The sequence below is a fragment of the Anomaloglossus baeobatrachus genome, chromosome 8 (assembly GCF_048569485.1).
Source record: "Anomaloglossus baeobatrachus isolate aAnoBae1 chromosome 8, aAnoBae1.hap1, whole genome shotgun sequence".
Taxonomy (NCBI): Eukaryota; Metazoa; Chordata; class Amphibia; order Anura; family Aromobatidae; genus Anomaloglossus; species Anomaloglossus baeobatrachus.
This window is the reverse complement of record NC_134360.1, coordinates 29,427,180-29,445,514: the sequence shown is the minus strand read 5'-3', so window position 1 is coordinate 29,445,514 and position 18,335 is coordinate 29,427,180. Positions and strand designations below refer to the sequence as shown.

General features: G+C 54.1%; 1 protein-coding gene across 1 annotated transcript in view; it reads left to right on the top strand.

Annotated features, from left to right (window-relative positions):
• Nucleotides 1–18,335, top strand: part of TMF1 (TATA element modulatory factor 1) — a 130,051-nt gene that overhangs the window by 72,544 nt on the left and 39,172 nt on the right. Inside the window, exons 8-10 of the mRNA XM_075321398.1 lie at nt 9,118–9,274; nt 12,474–12,566; nt 12,970–13,126. Coding sequence (XP_075177513.1) covers nt 9,118–9,274; nt 12,474–12,566; nt 12,970–13,126 — 407 coding nt within the window. The remainder of the gene's footprint in view (nt 1–9,117; nt 9,275–12,473; nt 12,567–12,969; nt 13,127–18,335) is intronic.

Here is an 18,335-nt window from a genome sequence, read left to right as displayed (position 1 = left end):
GTGGCAGGCTCTCCCGCTTTGGCGACATTTGGCTGCCACAGGTCACAGACCGTTGGGTGAGAGACATTCTGTCTCACGGGTACAGGATAGAGTTCAGCTCTCGTCCTCCAACTCGCTTCTTCAGAACTTCTCCACCTCCCGACCGAGCCGATGCTCTGCGGCTAGCGGTGTCCACTCTAAAAGCGGAAGGAGTGGTGACCCCCGTTCCTCTTCTGGAACAAGGTCACGGTTTTTACTCCAATTTGTTTGTGGTGCCAAAAAAGGACGGGTCTTTCCGTCCTGTTCTGGACCTAAAACTGCTCAACAAGCATGTGAAAACCAGGCGGTTCCGGATGGAATCCCTCCGTTCCGTCATTGCCTCAATGTCTCAAGGAGATTTCCTAGCATCAATAGACATCAAAGATGCTTATCTCCACGTGCCGATTGCTCCAGAGCACCAGCGTTTTCTACGCTTCGTTATAGGAGACGAACACCTTCAGTTCGTAGCCCTGCCTTTCGGTTTGGCGACAGCTCCAAGGGTCTTCACCAAGGTCATAGCAGCAGTAGTAGCAGTCCTGCACTCTCAGGGTCACTCGGTGATCCCTTATTTGGACGATCTACTTGTCAAGGCACCCTCTCAAGAGGCATGCCAAAACAGCCTGAACGTTGCGCTGGAGACTCTCCAGAGTTTCGGGTGGATCATCAACTTTTCAAAGTCAAATCTCACCCCGACCCAATCGATAACATACCTTGGCATGGAGTTTCATACTCTCTCAGCGACAGTGGTGCTTCCGCTGGACAAACAGCGTTCACTACAGACAGGGGTGCAATCTCTCCTTCAAGGCCAGTCACACCCCTTGAGACGCCTCATGCACTTCCTAGGGAAGATGGTTGCAGCAATGGAGGCAGTCCGTTTCGCGCAGTTTCATCTGCGTCCACTACAATGGGACATTCTCCGTCAATGGGACGGGAAGTCGACGTCCCTCGACAGGAACGTCTCCCTTTCTCAGGCGGCCAAGGAATCTCTTCAGTGGTGGCTTCTTCCCACCTCATTGTCAAAGGGAAAGTCCTTCCTACCCCCATCCTGGGCGGTGGTCACGACGGACGCGAGCCTGTCAGGGTGGGGAGCGGTTTTTCTCCACCACAGGGCTCAGGGTACGTGGACTCAGCAAGAGTCCACCCTTCAGATCAATGTTCTAGAAATCAGAGCAGTGTATCTTGCCCTACAAGCCTTCCAGCAGTGGCTGGAAGGCAAGCAGATCCGAATTCAGTCGGACAACTCCACAGCGGTAGCATACATCAACCACCAAGGTGGCACACGCAGTCGGCAAGCCTTCCAGGAAGTCCGACGGATTCTAATGTGGGTGGAAGACACGGCTTCCACCATTTCCGCAGTTCACATCCCAGGCGTGGAAAACTGGGAAGCAGACTTCCTCAGTCGCCAGGGTATGGACGCAGGGGAATGGTCCCTTCACCCGGACGTGTTTCAGGAGATCTGTCGCCGCTGGGGGATGCCGGACGTCGACCTGATGGCGTCACGGTACAACAACAAGGTCCCGGTTTTCATGGCACGGTCTCACGATCACCGAGCTCTGGCGGCAGACGCCTTAGTTCAAGATTGGTCGCAATTCCGGCTACCTTATGTGTTCCCACCTCTGGCATTGTTACCCAGAGTGCTGCGCAAGATCAGGGCCGACTGCCGTCGCGCCATCCTCGTCGCTCCAGACTGGCCGAGGAGATCGTGGTACCCAGATCTGTGGCACCTCACGGTAGGCCAACCATGGGCACTACCAGAACGACCAGACTTGCTATCTCAAGGGCCGTTTTTCCACCTGAATTCTGCGGCCCTGAACCTGACTGTGTGGCCATTGAGTCCTGGATCCTAGCGTCTTCAGGATTATCTGGAAATGTTATTACCACCATGAGGCAGGCTAGAAAACCATCCTCCGCCAAGATCTACCACAGGACGTGGAAGATATTCTTATCTTGGTGCGCGGCTCAGGGAGTTCCTCCCTGGCCTTTTGCATTGCCTACTTTTCTTTCCTTCCTGCAATCCGGGTTGGAAAAAGGTTTGTCGCTCAGCTCCCTTAAAGGACAAGTCTCAGCGCTATCTGTATTTTTTCAGAAACGCCTAGCACGACTTACTCAGGTGCGCACGTTCCTGCAAGGAGTTGGTCATATCGTCCCTCCTTACAAGCGGCCGTTAGAGCCCTGGGATCTGAACAAGGTTCTAATTGCTCTCCAGAAGCCGCCTTTCGAGCCTATGAAGGATGTTTCCCTTTCTCGTCTTTCACAGAAAGTGGCTTTTCTAGTGGCGGTCACGTCTCTTCGGAGAGTGTCCGAGCTAGCGGCGCTCTCATGCAAATCTCCCTTCCTGGTGTTTCACCAGGACAAGGTGGTTCTACGCCCGGTTCCTGAGTTTCTCCCTAAGGTGGTATCCCCCTTTCATCTCAATCAGGATGTCACATTACCTTCCTTGTGTCCTCATCCAGTTCATCAATTTGAGAAAGGTTTGCATTTGTTGGATCTGGTCAGAGCACTCAGGATCTACATTTCCCGCACGGCGCCCTTACGCCGCTTGGATGCGCTCTTTGTCCTTGTCGCTGGTCAGCGTAAAGGGTCGCAAGCTTCCAAATCCACCCTGGCTCGGTGGATCAAGGAACCAATTCTTGAAACCTACCGTTCTGCGGGGCTTCCGGTTCCTTCAGGGCTGAAGGCCCATTCTACCAGAGCCGTGGGTGCGTCCTGGGCATTACGGCACCAGGCTACGGCTCAGCAGGTGTGCCAGGCGGCTACCTGGTCGAGTCTGCACACTTTTACCAAGCATTATCAGGTGCATACCTACGCTTCGGCGGACGCCAGCCTAGGTAGACAAGTCCTTCAGGCGGCGGTTGCCCACCTGTAGGACAGGGCTGTTTGACGGCCCTATCACGAGGTATTCTTTTACCCACCCAGGGACTGCTTTTGGACGTCCCAATTGAAAAATGAACCAAGACGGTGCCACCAGTGCAACCTACCTGGACACTTCAAGGCCATGTGCCCTCAGCGTCCCAAGGCCCCGACTCCGTCCCCGTCCCAAGGGCCGCCCAAGGTGTATTGTGTGGGTGGGGGTGGTGGTAGGTCCCTGGACAGCTTCCAACCTGTCACCGTCGGCCGGTCTGTGACCATAGGACTGCGAGACAGCGCCTCGGAGGTGACTCTGGTGCGGCCTGAGATGGTGTCCCCCCAAGACTTGATCCCTGGAAAAACCCTCGCTGTCTCCGGGATTGGAGGCACTGACCCGGCGCTGCCTGTTGCTGACATTTATGTGGACTGGGGCGCAGGGCGAGGGGTGAGGGAGGTGGGGGTAACTGATCGGATCCCCGCAAACGTGCTACTTGGGACAGATTTGGGGCAGATAACCTCCCAGTTTGGGCCCCCCCCAAGGGCTGAACCTTCAGCCAGTACGGACATGACTCCTGACAATGTTAATGTGTTATCTATGAATGATGTAAGGGAGGAGGGAGTGAACTCTGATATTTCTGCTTGCACAGACACCATAGACACACACACAGCTGCAGCTGTGACAGGGGAGGGGGTCAGAGAAAGGTGTGACAATGCCTCTACAAGTAATCAGCCTGTGAGCTGGGATCTGCTGCCCTCTGCAGGGACAAGCAGAGAGCAGGGTGCTGCAGGGGGAGGACCAGTGTGTGGGGTGGGGGCTACCACAGCAAATGTGGGGTCCCCAGAGATTTCACAGCGGGGTTCTGTTGCTGCAGGAGGGGAACAGGCAGGTGAGATTGGGGCCGGTCCAGGAGCGGAAGTGCTCCCAGGTAAGATCTCGGTGCATGGTTCCCCCACAACCGGGGTGTCAGGAAGCCAGGTAGGTCTGCCTGAACCGGCGACTTGGTCAGGAACGGAGGAGGAGCAGGCACGACCCACGGTCGCAGCGGCTGTGGCCGCTGTCACCCGCAGTGGGAGTGCTGGAAGCCAAGGGGCCTCCCGGAGGTCCGATAGCTCTTCCCCTTCTGACCAAGTGGCAGCCGAGTCAGGTGGAGGCCAGGACACAGGTCCCGGGGTACTGACCGAAGATGTGACAGTCTCGTCGATTCTGGCCACATCTAGTCAGGGGTTTCGGGCAGCGTTAGAGGCTGACGACAGCCTGAAAGCTCTTAAGGAGCAGGCGGCACAGCCTCCCTCGGACTCGGACCCGGAGCGAGTGGTCTGGGACCAAGGACGGCTGTACCGGGCCACGGTCCAGCAGGGTTCACCGGAGGCGTGGCCCAGGGACCGACAGTTAGTGGTACCCTATCCGTTCCGGACGGAGTTGTTGCGGATCGCACATGAGATTCCGATGGCCGGACACCTAGGGATCGCTAAGACCAAGGCCAGGTTGAACCAGCATTTCTACTGGCCAAAAATGGGGGCCGATGTGGCTGCCTACTGCCGTTCGTGTGAAACCTGTCAGAGAGTGGGGAAGGCGGGGCCACGCCCCAAAGCCCCACTAGTATCTCTGCCAATCATCGATGAGCCTTTCAGGAGGGTGGCTGTGGATCTGGTCGGCCCGCTGGCCATCCCCAGCAGCTCCGGGAAACGCTTCATACTGACGGTAGTGGACTATGCCACCCGGTACCCAGAAGCAGTGGCCTTGTCGTCCATTCGGGCTGACAAGGTGGCCACCGCATTGCTGGAGATTTTCTCCCGAGTGGGTTTTCCCCAGGAAATGCTCACTGACCGGGGGACCCAATTCATGTCCCAGCTGATGGAGGCCCTCTGTAAGCAAGTCCAGGTGCGACATCTGGTGGCCAGCCCGTACCATCCACAGACTAATGGCCTGTGCGAGCGGTTTAATGGCACCTTAAAGCAGATGCTTAAGATGTTGGTCGACTCCCATGGGCGTGACTGGGAGCGGTATCTCCCACACCTGTTATTTGCTTACCGGGAGGTTCCACAGGCCTCAACAGGATTCTCACCGTTTGAGCTCCTGTACGGGCGACGTGTGCGGGGCCCCCTGGCTCTGGTGAAAGAGGCTTGGGAAGGGGATTTGGCCACCCCTGGAGTGTCGGTTATCGAGTATGTCATGCGCTTCCGGGACAAAATGCAGGCCTTGACGCAACTGGTACACGACAATATGGCTCAAGCCCAGGCCGATCAGAAGCGTTGGTACGACCAGAACGCTTGTGAGAGGACCTACCAAGTGGGTCAAAAGGTGTGGGTACTGGTCCCCGTACCACAGGACAAGCTTCAGGCAGCCTGGGAAGGCCCATACCTCGTGTACCAGCAGCTCAACCCTGTAACGTACCTGGTCACCCTGGACCCTGCCCGTGGAAGGCGGAAGCCCTTCCATGTGAACATGATGAAGGCACATCATGAGCGGGAGGCATGTGCGCTCCCCGTGTGCAACCTGCCCGAGGAGGGAGAAGCGGAAACCCTCTTGGATATGCTAGCCCAGGTTAGGGCAGGCGGATCCATTGAGGATGTGGAGGTTGGCCACCAGCTCTTGGAGGACCAACGGTCCCAGCTGTGGGCCACCCTACACCCCTTCCGGGGGTTGTTTACCAACCAGCCCGGAAGGACTGACTTGGCTGTCCATCACGTGGACACTGGGGATCATCCCCCGATCCGGCGTTCAGCATATCGGGTCTCCCTGGAGGTGCAGCAACACATGCGCCAGGAGATTGACGAGATGCTGAAGCTGGGGGTGATCCAGGCATCCAACAGCGCTTGGGCCTCGCCTGTAGTCCTCGTCCCTAAGAAGGACCGAACCACTCGGTTCTGCGTGGACTACAGGGGGCTCAATGCTGTCACGGTCGCCGATGCGTACCCAATGCCACGCATCGATGACCTGCTCGATCAGTTGGCCGGGGCTCAGTACCTGACCATCATGGATCTGAGCCGGGGATATTGGCAGATCCCCCTGACTCGCAAGGCCAGGGAACGCTCTGCCTTTATTACCCCATTTGGACTGTACGAGTCCACGGTGATGCCATTCGGGATGAGGAATGCCCCTGCCACTTTCCAGCGGATGGTCAACACCCTGCTCAAGGGACTTGAAGGGTACGCGGCCGCGTACCTGGATGACATTGCCGTCTTCAGTCCCACCTGGGAGGACCACCTAGAGCATCTAGCACAGGTGCTCAGGCGGATCCACCGGGCAGGTTTGACCATCAAGCCGGGAAAGTGTCAGCTGGCCATGAGCGAGGTCCAGTACCTCGGTCACCGGGTAGGTGGGAGAACACTGAAGCCCGAGCCTGAGAAAGTGGAAGCCATCGCATCCTGGCCCACCCCCAGGACCAAGAAGCAGGTGATGTCCTTCTTGGGGACCGCTGGGTACTATAGGAGGTTTGTTCCATGCTATAGTAGCCTGGCAAAGCCCTTGACGGACCTCACCAAGAAGAAGCTGCCCTCTGCAGTCGATTGGACAATGGACTGCGAGACAGCCTTCCGGGCCCTAAAGGACGCCCTGTCCAGCCCGCCCGTGCTACAGGCAGCCGACTTCACGCGGCCGTTTGTAGTACAGACCGACGCCAGTGACTTCGGCCTCGGTGCGGTGCTCAGCCAGGTGGACTCTGCGAGCCAAGAGCACCCAGTCTTGTACCTGAGCCGGAAGCTGTTACCGAGGGAAGTGGCCTATTCCACAATGGAGAAGGAGTGCCTGGCCATAGTGTGGGCCCTGCAGCGTCTGCAACCCTATCTATACGGGCGCCACTTCATCGTGGAGACGGACCACAATCCCCTCAGCTGGTTGCACACCGTCTCTGGGACGAATGGGCGATTGTTGCGATGGAGCCTTGCGCTCCAGCAATACAACTTCACCATTCGCCACAAAAGGGGCCGTGACCACGGTAACGCAGACGGGCTGTCCCGACAAGGAGAGGTCGCGGACGGGCGCACGGGGGAACACCGGAGTGTGCTGCCCCCTAGCGCCCTCAAAAGGGGGGAGGTGTGAGGTAAATCCGGAGATATGACGATAAATCATGATATTCAAGTATGTCAGGAAGCCCTCTCCTGGTGTCACCCCCCCTTTCCTTCACACAACTGGTTTAGCAACAAATCCCATGGCCATCTCCTGTGATATGGAGATGAGGTGGTGTGGGAACAATGGACACAGGATGACTCCCTGCCGTCACCCTGTAACAAGAGTTGTATCTCATTAGCAAGGCTATGGAAATAGCCAGACAGAACGACTCCAGTAAAAAATGGTTCATATCTCGCAAGCCATATTTCCGATAAATATGGCAACCATAAAAATGGTGTCTCCGCATGCGGACGATGCTGGCACACCCTTTTTATGGGAGCAGGACATTGGGAAATGCCCCAGGCGTGATATCAGCCAATGGGGAACTGGCAGACAGGTCATGAGTCCCCTCGTTCTGTAGCTAAATTCGTAACTGTCACAATGAGAGCATTGGCGTCCGCCTACGACGCTCCCAGGCAAAGTTATGGCCCATATTCCATGTTGTGGATTGTCCATAACTCAAGCCAGGGGTGGAGCAGTGCTCCCTCTGAGGTCACTAAGGTAGGAGGGGACCTGGATTTGCCCAGGTTGATAACCCTACTTCGGCCATTTTCCAGTGTTCTTTTCGCTGGGGGCACGTGTAGGAAACATCTGTGGGAAGGATCCTAGAAACCTGGGTACAGCGCCCCCCTGTGGCCAGACGCAACAAGGTAACTGCTGGAACTGTGTATGCCTGTTTGTAACCCATGCTTTGATTGTAACTGTACTCTGACATATGTATATTCTGTAGATTCCCTATTGTATATATTGTAGTTTCTAGTGTGCTTTAGGCTGATTAAATTATATAATTAATCTTGGGCTGTTCTGTTATCTCGATCTTGAATCCCACGTCTGTGTGTTCGGCTAATAGTTACCGTAAATCGGTTGGTGGCAGCGAATTGTGCCAAGGATTATTGTGGGGAGGCCAGTGAGATTCGGGGAGATTTTATATATTCCGCCCGCGGAGGTCGGGGGGAATATATACCTTACTCTCACCGGGGACCCTTCAATAATCGGCATAAGTAGTATAGCGGCCTCCTTGCTTATTGTCGGGCAATTCCATAATTGGCCTGACTATAAGAGGGGCGCTAGAGAGCGCGTCACGTGCTCTGTCTGTCGGTCGGGAGGTATAAAGGAGGGGTGACCCCCACTTGTTACCCCCCGATTGTGACGTACTGGTAGCCAGCGCGGGGGATTTCTGAGTGACCCCCCCGGTGGTTCGTGACAGGGGTGTATAGCCAGAAGGGGAGGGGCCTTACACTTTTGAGTGTAGTGCTTTGTGTGGCCTCCGGAGGCAGTAGCTATACACCCAATTGTCTGGGTCTCCCAATTGGAGCTAGAAGAAAAGGAATTTACGGTAAGTAAACAAAATTCCCTTCTTTTGTTTTATAAGGCGCATCGGATTATAAGAAGCACCCCAAATTTAGAGATAAATAAAGGTAAAAAAAATAAAAATGGGGTCCGTCTTATCCTCCGGTGTTGTCTTACCAGAGGGAGGCAGCAGTGGTGGTGAAGCGGGGTCACAGGAGGCAGAGGTTGTGCTGGCAGCCGCAGCAGATCTGAGGTGGCAGCGGCGGCGGGTCAGCGGCGGCGGCATGTCAGTGGTGGAGCAAGCTGGTGCGGTGAGTGTCCCAGTCTGTCCGCAGTCCCGGTTCAAATGATGGCGCCAAAAGTTCCATCTGTGCATGCACTGACTCCTGGCGCCATCATTTCAACCTGGGACCGCAGACAAACTGGGACACCTGCCGCACAGCCACCGCAGTCCGCACAGCCGCCGGGACAGAGGGGCAGACGGCCGCCGAGACAGAGGGGCAGCCGGCCGCCGCACAGACAGCCCCCCCGGTAAGCTATATTCAGATTTTAAGATGCACCCCCTCAAAAGTGCATCTTGTAATCCGAAAAATACGGTAATATATTTACTGTATTAACTTATATAGCGCCATTAATTCCACAGCACTTTATATACATTGGCAACACTGTCCCCATTGTAGGATCCAGCCTGTTATCAGATATTGATGCCCCCTTTATAATACCCCAGCTATCCCTCTTTGCTGTGGAGCATGCTTTGCTATGGGGATGGGGGGCTTGCAGTTTCCTTTGCTTCCTTACTATGAAGCTTTGTGCAGGATTATACTAAAATATATTGTCCGTATTTGTCTCAGGGAGCTCGCAGAGCTGCACAAGGCAAACGCCACAAAAGCCAGCGAAGCCCAGGAGGTGGCGCTAAGCTGCGAAATCAAAGCCAAGGAAGAGATGGGTTTAGCGCTGGAAAAGATGAAGGAAGAGTCTCAAAAGCAGCAGGAAGCCTTGGCTATACAGGTAAGCTCCTAAGATAGACACCAGCATTGGATGTGACTAGAGGATTAAAGGGAAGGTATCGTTAAAAAAAAAAATAACTGAAAAAATGTAAAGTAATAATGTTTAAATGTTTTGTTTAAATATTATTATTATTTTTTTTTTTTAATTGTGCAAAATATAAAAAAATTGATATTTTCCACTGTTAAACACTAGGGGGAGCAGCTTCTGAACTCCTACAGAAATTCCACTGTATAAAAAGCTCACATTACAGCCTGCAGTAAAAGTGGGCGGAGTCTGCTCTCCTGTGTGTGATGTCGCCTCCCCCCTCACAATATGAGTGTTTACAACAGATAACAGAGAATGACATGTAGGGACACAATACAGAGCCATTTTGTTGGTGACCAGAAATGTCTAAAGTGTCACCAAGGACAGCAGGAGTATCACACAGGATAGGATTAGATACACAGCTCAGCAGACAGTATCACACAGGATAGGATTAGATACACAGCTCAGCAGGAGTATCACACATGATAGGATTATATACATTGCTCTGCAGACAGTATCACAGGATAGAATTAGATACACAGCTGTGCAGACAGTATCACAGGATAGGATTAGATACACAGCTGTGCAGACAGTATCACAGGATAGGATTAGATACACAGCTGTGCAGACAGTATCACAGGATAGGATTAGATACACAGCTGTGCAGACAGTATCACAGGATAGGATTAGATACACAGCTGTGCAGACAGTATCACAGGATAGGATTAGATACACAGCTGTGCAGACAGTATCACAGGATAGGATTAGATACACAGCTGTGCAGACAGTATCACAGGATAGGATTAGATACACAGCTGTGCAGACAGTATCACAGGATAGGATTAGATACACAGCTCAGCAGACTGTATCACACAGGACAGGATTAGATACACAGCTCAGCAGACAGTATCACACAGGATAGGATTAGATACACAGCTGTGCAGACAGTATCACACAGGAGAGAATTAGATACACAGCTGTACAGACAGTATCACAGGATAGGATTAGATACACAGCTCAGTAGACAGTATCACTGAGGAGAGGATTATATACGCAGCTGTGCAGACAGTATCACACAGGATAGGATTAGATACACAGCTCAGCAGACAGTATCACTGAGGAGAGGATTAGATACGCAGCTCAGCAGACGGTATCACACAGGATAGGATTAGATACACAGCTGTGCAGACAGTATCACAGGATAGGATTAGATACACAGCTGAGTAGACAGTATCACACAGGATAGGATTAGATACACAGCTCAGCAGACGGTATCACACAGGACAGGATTAGATACACAGCTCAGCAGACCGTATCACCCAGGACAGGATTAGATACACAGCTCAGCAGACAGTATCACACAGGATAGGATTAGATACACAGCTCAGCAGACAGTATCACAGGATAGGATTAGATACACAGCTGTGCAGACAGTATCACACAGGAGAGAATTAGATACACAGCTGTGCAGACAGTATCACAGGATAGGATTAGATACACAGCTCAGCAGACAGTATCACTGAGGAGAGGATTAGATACGCAGCTGTGCAGACAGTATCACACAGGAGAGGATTAGATACACAGCTCAGCAGACGGTATCACACAGGATAGGATTAGATACACAGCTCAACAGATAGTATCACACAGGATAGGATTAGATACTGTCTGCTGAGTTGCTGTATCATACAGGATAGGATTGGATACACAGCCCTGCAGACAGTACCACCGGTACACACACAGGCTGACAGGTGACAGACGGAAGGGTGTTTTTGGAGACGGTAGCAGCGCCGAAGCACACAGAGGTAGCAGAGGCGCGCACACACAGCAGTGGAGGTCAGAGCGGAGGGAGGGGGTGTCATTGCAGACGGTAACGGTGGGGTGGAGGGGTGGCGGTTTCAGCAGAAGCGGTGGCTGGGTAGAGCGAAGGGAGGGGGTGTCATTGGAGGCGGAGGGAGGGGGTGTGATTGGCGACGGTAATGTCAGGGGGAGGGTCCATACTCACACATCCCGGCGGTTGACAGGGGTTAAGTGGAGCAAACAGCACACGCTGTGAACTCCACAATAATGGCGCTGATCTCCTCTCTCTGCTGTAATCTGGACAGCCCAGGGGGCGCATCCAGGTCCCTGCAGACGCCCACTGTAATGTTAGCAAAGGAGTCTGATTCCGACCCCTGTTCTCTATGCACAGGGGCTGCCATAAAGGAATGAGTTACTGTCGTTACACACACACAGCAAATCCAGCATGGCAGCCCCCAGTGCCTCCAGTAAAATAAGAATTAAATAAAAACTAAATAAGCTGCGATTTTCATTTTGTATTAGAAATACTTGATTTCATAATCACTATTTTTAATACAAAAATAAAAAACCGCGACACCTTCCCTTTAAATATGAGGTTAACCTGGGATCGATACTAAATGAAAGCATGTACAGTATATCGGTGCAGCCTGACTTCTGTGGCAGAAGTGTTACATTCAGCAGGGACACCAACACAGCAAAATCTGTAAATCCCTGCAACGAGTGGCATCGGTTCAGGTGGACATGACGGGATGTATATGAGAGATTGGGCTGCATGAAACGTCCCTGGAAACACCATTCCAGCATTTTTGTTTTTTCTCACCTCTTCAGTGGTGCTTCTAATCTATGTCCCCGGTCTCCTACTTTACCCTCCGTTGTCCTCACCTTTTTTCAGTGCTGCGACACCTTCTTGTGACGACAACTTCTGGCTGGCTTCTCAGACGTTACTTTACAAGCTCTCAATGCAAATCTATGAGAGCCAGAACAAGGCTCTCATAGACTTGTATTGCGTTGAGACCTTCGGTTCCATAAAACACTGGAGCATCCGGCAGATCACAAGCTGACTGAGATCTACCGAAGCGGCGGCAATAAAAGATAACGCCAGAGGTTAGTATAAGAATTTAAAGCGCCAGTCCAGTGGTGAGAAAAATTAAATCCCTCCTGGAGTGGATCATTAAAGGGACATGAAAGCAGCGCTGCAGTGTCTCGTTGTGTTGCATCCCAGCTGTCTGCAAGATATGTGATATTACCAACATATTAACATAACTTTGCCTTTTCAACCTCATGTACGTCATGGTCGGGCAGAAAACTGTACAGAATCTTATCCGCTCTTTGTACAGTCCAAACAAAAAAAAAAATCTGAAGAATTCCTCTTTTTCAGGTGGCGGATTTGAGGCTGGCGCTGCAGAGAGCGGAGCAGCAGGCGGCACGGAAGGAGGATTACTTGCGGCAAGAAATTGCAGAGCTGCAGCAGGTAACGTCTGAGCTACTTTCTGAAACGGCTTGTATAGAAGCAACCTCAGAGCTGTCGGGATATGCTGAGAATTCTAGATCCAGAACAGGTAGTAAAGTACAGATTGCCTTGAGACATTACCTATAAGAATAACCACCAGGCAATCATCTGCAGATATGGGATCTACTCCTGTAAATGAGAGCAGGTGCAATGTTCTGCCGGTCTCTGATCCCTTTTGCAGCTCCGTGCTTGGGATCACAGTAATAATATATAGATGATGATGATGGGTTATAGGAAGTCCGGAGCTGTAATGGACCGTTTCTGACCAGCACTCGAACGGACAGCTTGACCATAGACCCATGGTGTAATACAAGCACATAATACACGTCAGCATTCATCTGGTTGCACGGCTTCTGTATTTCAGAGACTCCAGGAAGGTGAAGCTCGGAACCAGGAGCTAAGCCAAAGCGTCACTTCCGCTACCCGACCATTGCTGCGCCAAATCGAGAACCTCCAAGCAACGTTAGCGGCTCAGACGACGTCCTGGGAGAAGCTGGAGAAAAATCTGTCCGATCGCCTCAGTAAGAAAACTTCACAAACTTGTACACACGGTACAGGCCCATGCACCTCCGATAATTGAGCTGTGAACATATTTTGCCCATTCTTTCCAAAATGGGTATAGCCGCTCGGCACCCGCCACCATTGAATGTCCCATATTTGATGTGAGGTTTCGGACTTTTGTAAATCTGACATCTAGGAATTATTTCTGGTATTTCCAGCACTGTTTTAGGCTAACTTAGCTTTGTTCACGCCATACAAACCTTGCTCTGCTCCATCGTACTATCACCGTATTTTCCGGACTCTAATACACACTCCCCCCCCCCCCCCCCCAAAATTGGGGGCAATATGGGGATATGGGGGTGTGTCTTTTATAATGCGGATATGGCATACCGGGGCAGTGGTGGTGATGCGGGATCACAGGAGGCAGGGTCAGCGATAGTGAGGGCTCAGAGGAGGGGAAGTCCCTGCAGTGGAGTGGCACAGGAGGGTCAGCTGCGGACTCCATTGAACTGCCGACGGTACGCAATCAAGTACGAGAAAATGGCCTCAGAAGCCAATCTGCACACGCGCCGCCTCCTCGGCCATTTTCTTGAGGTCCATTGCATCAACCGCCGACAGTTTTGATGGAGCCCGTAGCCCTCCAGCAGATCACTAGAAGTCCGCAGTGTATTGGCAGATCAATGGCGCCTGCCGCTGCGATACTAATTGTATGGCATAAGGGCACTTCCACCATAAAAATCGTAGCTGGGGTGCTCTCATAGGTTTCCACAATATATAATATAAGAATAGTGAAGAGGCACTCCCAGATTAAAGTGGAAAAACTTGGAAAATTTATTAAACATTCAGTCTCGGTGCATCAGACGTTTCGGCCCAGAACATGGCCTTTGTCAATGACCAACCAATAAGTTAAGTTATACCTTCAAACTATAGAAATTCCTTGAGTAGGGAACACGTGCAAAGAGTGCTATTAGGTATGCGCTTGTGAGATAAGGCTCTATTGAAAGCGGTATCCACTGCTCTGTATATACAAAGTACTAGATATGTGCTGCAAGAAAAGCCTCTATTGAAAGCGGTATTATTGGTTGGTCATTGACAAAGGCCATGTTCTGGGCCGAAACGTCTGATGCACCAAGACTGAATGTTTAATAAATTTTCCAAGTTTTTCACTTTAATCTGGGAGTGCCTCTTCTCTATTATTATGCCGCTGCGATACTGCCGACCCTCCGTCCACTAACCCTCCTGCGCTGAGACACCCCCCTCCTGCGCTGAGACACCCCCCTCCTGCGCTGAGACACCCCCCTCCTGCGCTGAGACACCCCCCTCCTGCGCTGAGACACCCCCCTCCTGCGCTGAGACACCCCCCTCCTGCGCTGAGACACCCCCCTCCTGCGCTGAGACACCCCCCTCCTGCGCTGAGACACCCCCCCTCCTGCGCTGAGACACCCCCCTCCTGCGCTGAGACACCCCCCTCCTGCGCTGAGACACCCCCCTCCTGCGCTGAGACACCCCCCTCCTGCGCTGAGACACCCCCCTCCTGCGCTGAGACACCCCCCTCCTGCGCTGAGACACCCCCCTCCTGCGCTGAGACACCCCCCTCCTGCGCTGAGACACCCCCCTCCTGCGCTGAGACACCCCCCTCCTGCGCTGAGACACCCCCCTCCTGCGCTGAGACACCCCCCTCCTGCGCTGAGACACCCCCCTCCTGCGCTGAGACACCCCCCTCCTGCGCTGAGACACCCCCCTCCTGCGCTGAGACACCCCCCTCCTGCGCTGAGACACCCCCCTCCTGCGCTGAGACACCCCCCTCCTGCGCTGAGACACCCCCCTCCTGCGCTGAGACACCCCCCTCCTGCGCTGAGACACCCCCCTCCTGCGCTGAGACACCCCCCTCCTGCGCTGAGACACCCCCCTCCTGCGCTGAGACACCCCCCTCCTGCGCTGAGACACCCCCCTCCTGCGCTGAGACACCCCCCTCCTGCGCTGAGACACCCCCCTCCTGCGCTGAGACACCCCCCTCCTGCGCTGAGACACCCCCCTCCTGCGCTGAGACACCCCCCTCCTGCGCTGAGACACCCCCCTCCTGCGCTGAGACACCCCCCTCCTGCGCTGAGACACCCCCCTCCTGCGCTGAGACACCCCCCTCCTGCGCTGAGACACCCCCCTCCTGCGCTGAGACACCCCCCCTCCTGCGCTGAGACACCCCCCCTCCTGCGCTGAGACACCCCCCCTCCTGCGCTGAGACACCCCCCCTCCTGCGCTGAGACACCCCCCTCCTGCGCTGAGACACCCCCCTCCTGCGCTGAGACCCCCCCTCCTGCGCCGAGACGCCCCCTCCTGCGCCGAGACGCCCCTTTCCTGCGCCGAGACGCCCCTTTCCTGCGCCGAGACGCCCCCTCCTACGAGCCTGCAGCATCGACGACCCTGCCTCCTGTGACTCTCCTGAGCCGCTCCACCACCACGCCTCCCCCACTGAAATATTATAAGACATACTAGGCTTATAAGATGGACCCTCATTTTAACATGAAATATTTCTTTCTCGCTCCATTGGGAGACCCAGACAATTGGGTGTATAGCTTCTGCCTCCGGAGGCCACACAAAGTATTACACTTAAAAGTGTAAACCCCTCCCCTCTGCCTATACACCCCCCCGTGCATCACGGGCTCCTCAGTTTCTATGCTTTGTGTTGAAGGAGGCAGACACATGCACGCAAGCTCCACAATTTAGTCAGCAGCAGCTGCTGACTATATCGGATGGAAGAAAAGAGGGCCCATAACAGGGCCCCCGGCATGCTCCCTTCTCACCCCACTCTGGGCGGCGGTGCTGTTAAGGTTGAGGTACCCATTGCGGGTACAAAGGCTGGAGCCACATGCTGTTTTCCTTCCCCATCTCTTAGGGGCTCTGGGTGAAGTGGGATCCTAACCGGTCACCATGCTCTGGGACCGGGCTCCCTCCGCAGCCCCTGGGGGAATCTGCTGGACAGGAGCCGGGTATCATCAGGGACAGGGCCCTGCTACTCTGAGGTACTCTGTGTCCCCTTGGGGACGGCGCATAGAGCGCCTGTGTAATGGACGCTACAGCAGCTGCTGGGTGTGTTTGTGCGCCGGGACTACCGCGCTGACCGCGCTTGTTTGCCGGCCGCGCTTATAACTTTAGTCCCCGGCTTTTGCGGCTTAGTACCGCATACTCCCGCCCCCGGGCCTGCCAGTCAGGGGTAAGGGCGGGACGCTGCACAGGACGTCAGCGCTGAGGGCTGGAGCATACTTAGTATCCTCCTCCCCCCTCACTGAGCACCGTGGGGCACCACGTTCCCGCACTTTCTGAGGCACGCCCACGGCTCCCTCCTCCTCTCAGAACGCTGGCAGCCATTCCTATCAGCACTTCTGACGCTGGAGAACTTCAGAGGGGAGACAACACCGAGCTCCACAGCTCTGGGAGGCCCAGGCAGGGAATCTGGTGGTCACACAACCGCTGAGGGCGGTCGGTAAGCCTCACCTGTTACTAGGTGCTGGCCCCCCTGGGTGCCGAAGTGTATATTTATATGCTTATATTGTATACATTTACTCTGTACGGCCGCACTATTTGCTTTTGGCTATATACCCTCACTGATTGCTCTAAGAGGAGACAACAGCATGTCGTCCGCAAAAAGCAAGGGTGCCAAGGCACAGGCCTATTTTGCAACCTGTACCTCATGTGCGGCTATGCTACCTGCAGGTTCCACCTACCCTCATTGTGTGCAATGCTCGGCCCCTGTGACACTCACTCAGCCGGAGCCTCAGCCACCGGTGGGACCCTCGGCCCAGGTGGAACCACCTGTTGCCACTCTCCAGGTGACAGGGACAGAGTTTGCAGCATTCGCTGACAAACTTTCTGAGTCTATGGATAGATGGTCTGCTAAGATACTAGAAGCTTTGCAGTCCAGACCGGTAACACAGGCCCCGGGCACTGTTGAATCATTGCTCCCAGACCCCCCTCGGTCGGCGCAGCAAAGTGCTCCTGGGGCGACTCATAGGTCCCACGGTGAGGACTCCGACACGGACCGCAGTCCCAGACCGGCTAAGCGGGCTCGCTGGGAACTTCCCTCGACTTCATCACACTGCTCAGGGTCTCAGCAGGAGGACTCTCTGGAGCATGAAGCGGAGGTGGCAGATCAGGGCTCTGATCCTGACGCCGCTCTCAACCTTGATACACCTGAAGGGGACGCCATAGTAAACGACCTTATAGCGTCCATCAATCAGGTGTTAGAACTTTCTCCTCCAGCTCCTCCGATTGAGGAGTCAGCTTCTCAGCAGGAGAAATTCCATTTTAGGTTTCCCAAACGTACACGGAGTGCGTTTCTTGATCACTCCAACTTCAGAGATACGGTCCAGAAACACCGAGCTTTTCCGGATAAGCGCTTTACTAAGCGCCTTAATGACACACGTTATCCCTTCCCCCCTGACGTAGTCAAGGGTTGGGCTCAGTGTCCCAAGGTGGATCCTCCAGTTTCTAGACTGGCGGCTAGATCCATAGTTGCGGTGGCAGATGGCTCATCACTCAAGGATGCCACTGACAGGCAGATGGAGCTCCTGATGAAATCCATCTATGAAGCTATAGGCGCGTCCTTTGCTCCAGCATTCGCAGCCGTATGGGCACTCCAAGCTATCTCAGCTTGTCAGGCGCAGATTAATGCAGTAACACGTACATCTGCCCCGCAAGTGGTGTCCTTAACCTCTCAGGCGTCGGCGTTTGCGTCCTACGCCATTAATGCTGTCCTGGACTCTGCGAGCCGTACGGCGGTGGCATCCGCCAATTCGGTGGCAGTCCGCAGGGCCATGTGGCTACGTGAATGGAAGGCAGACTCTGCTTCCAAAAAGTTCTTAACCGGTTTGCCATTTTCTGGCGACCGCCTGTTTGGCGAGCAATTGGATGAAATCATTAAACAATCCAAGGGAAAGGACTCATCCTTACCCCAGTCCAAACCAAACAGACCTCAACAACAGAAGGTACAATCGAGGTTTCGGTCCTTTCGGCCCTCAGCCAGGTCTCAATTCTCCTCGTCCAACAGGCCACAGAAGGGTCAGAGGAACTCTGATTCATGGCGGTCTAAGTCACGTCCTAAAAAGACCGCCGGAGGAACCGCTACCAAGGCGGCCTCCTCATGACTTTCGGTCTCCCCAAACCGCATCCTCGGTCGGTGGCAGGCTCTCCCGCTTTGGCGACGCCTGGTTGCCACATGTCCAAGACCGATGG